This window comes from Pieris rapae, chromosome 19, assembly GCF_905147795.1.
Source record: "Pieris rapae chromosome 19, ilPieRapa1.1, whole genome shotgun sequence".
Lineage (NCBI taxonomy): Eukaryota > Metazoa > Arthropoda > Insecta > Lepidoptera > Pieridae > Pieris > Pieris rapae.
The window spans coordinates 7,650,123-7,658,585 of NC_059527.1; the positions used below are offsets into that span (position 1 = coordinate 7,650,123).

Consider the following 8,463-nt stretch of genomic DNA (forward strand, 5'->3'; position numbering starts at 1 on the left):
ACCTATGACTCATACTCACTTGATAACAGATGATATAAAACTTTGGATAACCATAAAATATATAATCTTTATCTTAAATGACACATCGTTACAAAGATGTCATGAAATTATGGAATTGTGTCCGCGATTACAAACTTCGATTCGTAACATAATATACGCGAGCACCGAAATCTGGGACTATTTCCCAACGACAGAGGAATTTCTACTATGCATAGAGGTAAAAGATGGATCTTTAATAATAGCAATCTTGGGAATGATCTACGGCTTAGCCGGACTGGTACTAGTTTTGTCCATCGTTATAAATTATACAGAATGGAAAACCATATATGAGAAGAAACAAGATTTATTGCTCTACCTTATACTTGTATGTTCAACCATTTCAATGTTTCTATTTACAAGTTTTATACTCCTCATTGGAAGTGTGAGAGAGTTTGAAGTGTTGGTGAAAATATTTCTCTGGTTCACCTTGATTCATCTGGTGTTGAACTGTTCCATTAATTTTGGAATGTGTGCTTTTTGCTTAACGAAGCAATCGTGCTTTCAAACAGCCGTGCCGGGAATGGTTGTTGTGTTACTGGTGATAACAGCAGCATATACTTTGTTTTGGTTTTATATAATGATGGTTGTAAATAGTTTTAGATTGGAATGTCGATAAACATTAACTGTTAATGATCTTCTTGGACTTTGATTTACAAAAGCGGATACTTTTTCACGGTCATAGATACGAATTTATTATAATTTTTCGATATCAGTCGTGGTCAGTGAATATGTGCATTTACGTTCATATATAAGAATTTCATTTTAGTTCTCAGCTGTGCTCAAATGTCAATTTTAGAGTATTTATTTTTTATTTATTTATTAAGTCTATAACATCATACATATTACGAAATCTACTGATAATTTTATAAAATCTTATATCTAATATGTACGACAATATATGTAAACATAAGTTATGCTAAAAATAGGAATTAAAAAAATGTACGCATGAACAGTGAAGGTTAGAGCTTTGCATAGTGCCCAGAACTCGACGGCGTGTGTCAGGCACAAGAGGCTGATCGCCTACTTACCTTTTAGATTGACAAAAGATTATAAAACAGATACAGAAATCTGAAGCCCAAACCCAAAAAGGTAGTAACTCCACTGATTTCTAAAAAGAAACTACATTAAATGGTTTTATTATGTAGCGTATATTAGGTAATTGTAATGAACATTAGCCTACTCAGTATCACTACCGAGTTCAAGCCAAAAGTTGTGCGAATTTGATTTAGTATCCCGTACCTGATAGTGGAATTAAATTCCCAATTGGCTGATCCCTCAGGTAATTAATCATCCGACGTAGTCTAACTTAGCGTTGCGCAGGGAACAAATTATGATTCGCACAATGAGGATATAAGCCTGCATTATTGAGATAGTCTTATTTGGGAATACTCGCAAATATAAGGGTTTCAATTTGACAGACATGTTTACTAGCTTTATTTAAATGGCTTCTTTAACTGTAATCAAAATTCATTTTTTTCAATTCAATTCAATTGATTTTCAAATCAATTCTTAAAAGGCCGGCAACGCACTCGCGAGCCCTCTGGCACTGGGAGTGTCCATGGGCGGCGGTATCACTTAACATCAGGTGAGCCTCCTGCCCGTTTGCCCCCTGTTCTATAAAAAAAAATTAAGGGCGTAAAAGAGCAGTGATACCAACACGCTTTGTAAACGCCAACTATTTGCATATGGGGCTGCCATCTCTGGTTTACTTGGCATCCTGTAGGTTATTAATTATAATAATAAAAATAAATTACTTATAACCTAGTAAAAATTCTGCATCATTTTCATTTAAACGCAAGTAGCCGTACTACAAACAATTTCTGCACGGATTTAATAAATAAATTTGTTTTATTAAAGCTTGCCTAAATTACATAATAACGCTTTTAAAAGCTCAAATCTCAATGAGGCAACGTAATTTATGGATTTAAAGACTTATAAATAGTATAGTCCGTAGGAGTTGTCTGCCCGCCTTCATCTTAATTACGTTTCTAAGTCAACGCGAACGCGTAGGCAAAAGCCTATAGAAAAACTATTTCAACGCTGAGAATTATGATTTGATTGGGAATTTCAAATCAATTTCTCCTATTCTCAACAAATAAATGACGCCTGTTTTATTTAAAAATATTCTTAAGTGTCTATACACTAAGGTTTAGATTGAAACTACATCGCAACTTAACTAAATGTTTTATATTTCTTATACATTTTCTTCAGGCCTTATTGTAGAGGAATTCGTGGGGTTGTTAGGCTGTTGCAAAGGATGCCGGGAAAGGAACGTATATTTTAAATTATCAAATATCTATCAATTATTTAGTTGTCACTAATCTAAAAGTGGGAGCACGAATCTTATGTCCTATTCTAACAACTAACTTTTTAGCAATGTTATTTGCACCACCCTTAAACTGCAATTATAAGACTCCTTACAGCCTTTACTTATAAATGTATACTCTATTAATACGCCAAGAAGATAAGAAATGTTGAAAATAATAGAATATGTTAAATAACAACGTGATAAATAGGCCCTTGGTGGCACGATTTAAAAATATTTTCCTTGATAAGGTGAGTCCAAGACTGAATGAGATTCCTGGAGAGGTCGTAACAATTTTATGAATGCAAAATTCCAAACGTTGAGAATGCTTTATTAAAATAACTTTATTTTAATTAAAGTTTTTATTTCTTTGTTCGAATACAAAATATGTGAAATGTTTTTACTATTCATTTATTTTTTTAATTATTTTCAGGCAAATATTTTTTTACTATATTACTAGCGGATCCGACAGTCGTTGTCCTGTCTACACGTCTTTAATTTCAAAATTTCAATTTTTAATAAGCCATTTTGATGAAAATTATTATTCAAATGTTATGACAATATCTAACCATCCAGCACATGGTCACACACGATATAACACAATGATAACAAAACTTTTTTTAAATTTCGGGACAGACTAAAATTAAAATTCGAATATTATTTAAAATTTGACACTGCGATGGTAGCGCCGTCTGTCGGATCCAATGTAAGACATTCCAAAATCAACAACAACTAATAAATTGAAAATTAATTAAAAAAACATTGTCCAGCGGACAAAATTGTGAATCTAAACCATTCCCAGATCCCCTTGAACACACACAAAAAATTTCGTCTAAATCGGTCCAGTCGTTTAGGAGGAGTTCAGTCACATACATACACACGCACACAAGAAATATATATATTAAGATTATATATTTGTTAGGTTGTCTATTTCGTTTCACATTATTATTACACTATTGTATCTCCAGGACACCAAGTAGTTATTTAATAACGGCGTATACAGCAAATTTAACGACAGAATCAAATATTTAAATAAAAAGCTTCATACAGAAAATGTTTATTTACAAAAGATGAAAAGATTTCAAATACATTTCACAAATATGTCATGAAGATTGCAAAAGCTTTTTGTAAGAGAAAATTATTAACACGTCGTGGCAAATGACGGCTGAAAAAAAACGTTTAGGCGTTAAATACACTCGAAGAAATTACTATTTCTAACCTAAGCAGTACCTAACTATAGATTAGACCAGTATAGCCTAGTGGCGCTTTCTCTCTCATCTTGAGGTCGTCCTTACGATCCCAGCTTCACATATAGACTGTCTATATGCGCAGTTAACACTCGTATGATAAAGGAGCAGAATGTGAGGAAACCGTTAAGCTGGCGACTGACATTGAATTTTAACTCGATATGAATATTTGTTCGTTGTGAGCATACTCACACCTGAATATTCGCGATTTACCTGTGCTTCCATCCCGTCCACAGTTACAGTCTAAATGACGTAAATTTGGTGGCGACTGACTTGTAACATTCAAAGGGATTCGCCAAAAAACCGACAGCCGAGTGGCGCGCTCGTAGCGAGCTGCTCGGCTCGATATACTGACATGCTGAATATTCGACTTGTAAAGTGTTCACATTGAGCAAATAGTCAATGCCAGTCGCCACCTTTAGATCCAAAGAGTCGACGACGTGTATGCACGAAACCTACTTGCTTTTTAGACAACACAAATGATCACGAATCAGATACGGTACTTCATGTACCGCGACTGTTTTTGTTTTAATTGTGGATTATCGAAACACCTCCGGTCATGCGCTATGTTAATGTGAATTATAATGGTGGATGGTATAATTCAGTCAAAAAGGCGACAGGTTTATACAAAATTTAAAACTTATTAAACGTCGTAAAACCAGATTAAATTATTAAAATATTAATAATTCAGACGATCTATACGTCTTGGCTTTAGATTACATGCGTGTTCCTCACGATGTTTGCTTATACCATAAAAGCTAGTGCGCACTTAATAGACCCAAAGCCAGACCGACTTGAATCAAGATAATACCAGTACTATATATTATTAATACTCCAATAAATTGTGCTATGATAATCATCATAGCACAATTTATTTGCGCCACACGATATCGTAACGCCATGATTCGTTGAGTTAAAGCCGTAACGAACCTTTTACTAATAGTAAAAGAGTATGCGAAGAAATATGATTTCTGGTTATTAGCTACGTTGTAATATATAATGTTCCACAGCTAATAATAGTTATGTCTTGTGTAGGGATCGTGAACGATGGCGTACGTGACGACAACTTAAATTAAAAATATTTGAAGATCACCATACTAAATATATGACTTGTTATAAATCAGTTACTTACTACACAAAGATATGGCCAATAATCCAAATATAACAGCGAGCATAAAGTGTGCAGTATAGTGACCAGTGCGTATGAAATAAATTCCGCCTGTGATGCCCAAAACTGTGTTATAAGACGCTAGGAGAAGGCAAAGCCATAAAGCCACTTCGAGCGCCCACGCTTTCTCCTGCAAAAGATTAAAAAAATATGTATATACAATTTATATTCAGCGGATCCGACAGACATTGTCCTGCAGTTTTTTTATAGAACTTGGGCCAAACGGGCAGGAGGCTCACCTGATGTTAAAAGATACCGCCGCCCATATACACTCTCAATGACAGAGGGCTCGCGAGTGCGTTGTCGGCCTTTTAAGAATTGCCTCTTTTCTTGAACGATCCTAAGTAAAATGGGTTAGGAAATACTTCAATGGGCAGCTGGTTCCACATAGCGGTGATACGGATGGAATTCTTGTGTCATTCTCGACTCCACTTTAATACACAAAAAAAAACATAAAAATCTATCCAGCCGTTTAGAAGTTTAATTTATTAAACACATGCACAAGAGATATGACCAGTTGTTTTTTTGTTGTATAGATAAATACCCTAGATACTGACAGCAGCGCCATCTGCCGGGCTGATTTAAATCTAAACCATCTAGGGCGCCAGACGTATAGAAAAACATAATTCAAATCTGTCGAGCTGTTTAAAAGGTGTTACATACACTCGTACAGCAGAATTATATAATATAAAGATAAAACTAGTAAGTAGTGTTCAGTGATTACACGTATACGAAAATTTAATCTGTTAATTCTTCGAATGCAAATGTATTAAATTTTGCTTTATTTGTTTTAATATATACCGTGAATTATTTATTTAACCATATGTATTCGCGGTAAAGCTTTGAAAGGATTGCCAGTGTTAATTAAAATAAAAGCTAGATTTAGTTATAATTACTTTTTACTATTCACACTGTTTATATAAATTTATAATATGCCTATGGGTGACCATGGGCATTTCTTCGAACATATTGTTTCACCCTTAGCTGATAATATAAAAAAATCAGTGTTGTGTCAACCAACAACAACCTTTAGGCCTGCTCCTCAGATTTTTGAGTCATTATAATTTAGTAATCAAATAGGCAAGTTGGTGCTCAGCCTCCTGTCACACACACCGGCAACTTTTAAGGTCTTAGGTTTCCTTCAGGAGCGAATGTTAAATGAGCACATAAACAGAAATCCATTGGTGCAGCGTTTGGGATCAAACCTACGACCTCAGGGAGATTGGGAGAGTCGCACGCTAAAGCCACTAGGCCAAAACTGCTCACAGCTAAAATTATATACCAACCAAGAGTAATTCTTAAAAGGCCGTTAAGACACTAGCGAGCCCTCGAGCATTGAGCGTCCATGGGCGGCGGTATCACTTAACATCAGCCTCTTGTCCGTTTGCTCCCCTGTTCTTATACAAAAATATAATAATATTTCTTCTTACTTCAGTAATAATACATTAAAATGTTATATTATAGGCATCTAGGCACTACTAAAATCTCCACAGTTTCTGAAATAAGCTTTCTAAAATATACTCACCTCCAACGCTCCTAGGAATAACAAAACGCCATTTAATATCAGCGGTGGTATAATTGCCAGTATCATAATTTGTATTATGTCTGACATAGACCCCTTACTGTTAGCCGTCACCAGGAAATATAGTATTATATAGCAAATTGTGGAAACCTGAGAAAAATAATATTACCTTTTACCTACATTTGGTTAGTTTCTCATAAATTATGGTTTGCAATCTCCGAGGTGTATAAGGTTGATTTTTATACTAATGTTTCACTTATATTCCAGATATAAACACAAAATGCATAAAACATATAACTGAATTGGCTTTCGTTTCTGCGACAGTACTCATTCAAAAAACATATACTATGCACGCTTATAACAACTCTCAGCCACGCTTTAAAATCCGAAGATTCTAGAAATTTCTTTTAGAGATCTAAAAAAAAATCCAAACCATCCATCTCATACATTCAAACATACTTCACATCTTATACGAATTTTGTACGGTCATATGTAACACTAGGACTGCTAAAAAAAGTTTTAATCATGCATAATCTACGACGGAATATTTTTAATCTACTAACCCAAAACATTTTTAAAATTAATACTATTCATAATTTTTTTATAATTATTAATAATATTATGTTTGCTAACCGTTTATTTTAGCTAAGGATCTATTTATGATCGCTTGTACAATGTACATATGGGCTCAAGTGAACACAGTTTTTATTCACTATGTTATCTTGTAGAAATAGTTATTATTATTTGATTGTACTTTTTCAATAACAAAGTAAAAAAATACCAGGCAGATTTCACTCAAAAATGTATGCTCCATAAGTGGTTATAATCACCGAAACGACTGTTAGGCAATGGAACATTATTTAAATATGCACTATAAAATATATATAAGAACTTCAAGCCCACCATTATATTCAATAGCGACTTCAGAATATTTTTTCTTCATCAAAATTATAACTTCTCTATTCAATGTTATTTCTTCTTGCGTACCGCTTTCATCATCACCATGATAAGAGGTCATAATTTTGGGTTAAAGTAATATATATATATAGTTTAATGATCTCTACGTTACGATAAATAATTATAATTGAACGTATTTTTATCTAACTGAATTTGGGAATAGAAATTTAATTTATTTATAAAGCAATTTGGAATGATTTACGAAAACACAGGTGTACTAGATAATCACATAATGGTTAATTACACGTTAATCTAATGTCACGCGCGCTGAATTTAAATCAGTATACAATATAACTAATTGAGAATTGCGAAAACAGAGATCGTATGGCTGAATCCTGGGTAAATGATTTACTTTTTAAGTTAGTAATCAGCACTTGCACGTGATTAGAAGAAGTTTTTTAAATTAGGGATGTAAAGAGTTGTTTTTATTAGTAGGCCTATACTATAATAAAAGCTTATTAAGTTCCTTACAAGTTTTATCCATCCTATACATATAACAGCATCTCGGAGCGCTCGTCGTCTGAACGAGAGTTCGTCTAGATCTGCTGTTGGCCTTAAATCGGCACAAACTATCATTTTTCATTTTATAATTCTTACTTGAAATTTATTTACAAAATATTGACATTTTGTATGTCAATTTCGAATGAATGTTGATTGACAGATGGTGAGCGGTCAACGACATCTTGGTGTGTTCACCTACGTGTTACAAGATCTCCTTAGAAATGTTTACCAATTAATAAAATGTCCATCCTAGCCACTTGACTTACTTGACAGTACGGAATGAAAAGTCTCTTAACCAAAAATTGGTGGGTCGCGTCTTCGTGAATTGCACTATCTATAACGAGTTTATACTATACGGGTTTTCCCCGTACGAGGGAGTTATAATTTAGTTTAAATTTGTTCGAATCAATCTAAATTAATATTTTTACGGTATTTATTAGTGTATTTTATGTGTTTAACCACATGACGCCCGCTCCGCCATTGTTGTTGCAGTGACGATATTTGTCCGATTTTATTTATAAATATAAATTAGTTAAATACCATTTAATATATACCATTTGAGCAAAATACATGTTATGCCTTTGTAATGTGTTAAAGGGTCGTCGTTATAAGACGGCATAAAAAGTTTATAGAAACTGAAACAATAAAAAGAAATGTATATATAACATAAGTAATTCAAGTGAAATTGTTTGATGTGTTTTAAGGCATGTGTTAGTTGACGTAA

General features: G+C 33.7%; 1 protein-coding gene across 1 annotated transcript; it reads right to left on the reverse strand.

Moving 5' to 3' along the window:
• Window positions 1-3,403: 3,403 nt before the first annotated feature.
• Window positions 3,404-7,814, reverse strand: LOC110996926. Its single transcript, XM_022264829.2, has 4 exons — window positions 7,710-7,814; window positions 6,285-6,431; window positions 4,724-4,889; window positions 3,404-3,509 (listed from the first exon to the last, which is right to left on the reverse strand). Exons 1-4 carry the CDS (start codon window positions 7,812-7,814, stop codon window positions 3,448-3,450), a joined length of 480 nt encoding a protein of 159 aa, XP_022120521.2. The 3' UTR covers window positions 3,404-3,447.
• Window positions 7,815-8,463: the final 649 nt, after the last annotated feature.

Coding starts and splice junctions, on each gene's coding strand:
- LOC110996926 (XM_022264829.2), bottom strand. CDS start 7,814: ATGATAGTTTGTGCCGATTTAAGGCCAACAGCAGATCTAGACGAACTC. Junction 4,890..6,284: donor TATTCCTAGGAGCGTTGGAG/GTGAGTATATTT, acceptor AATCTTTTGCAG/GAGAAAGCGTGGGCGCTCGA. Junction 3,510..4,723: donor ATTGGCCATATCTTTGTGTA/GTAAGTAACTGA, acceptor GTTTTTTTTCAG/CCGTCATTTGCCACGACGTG.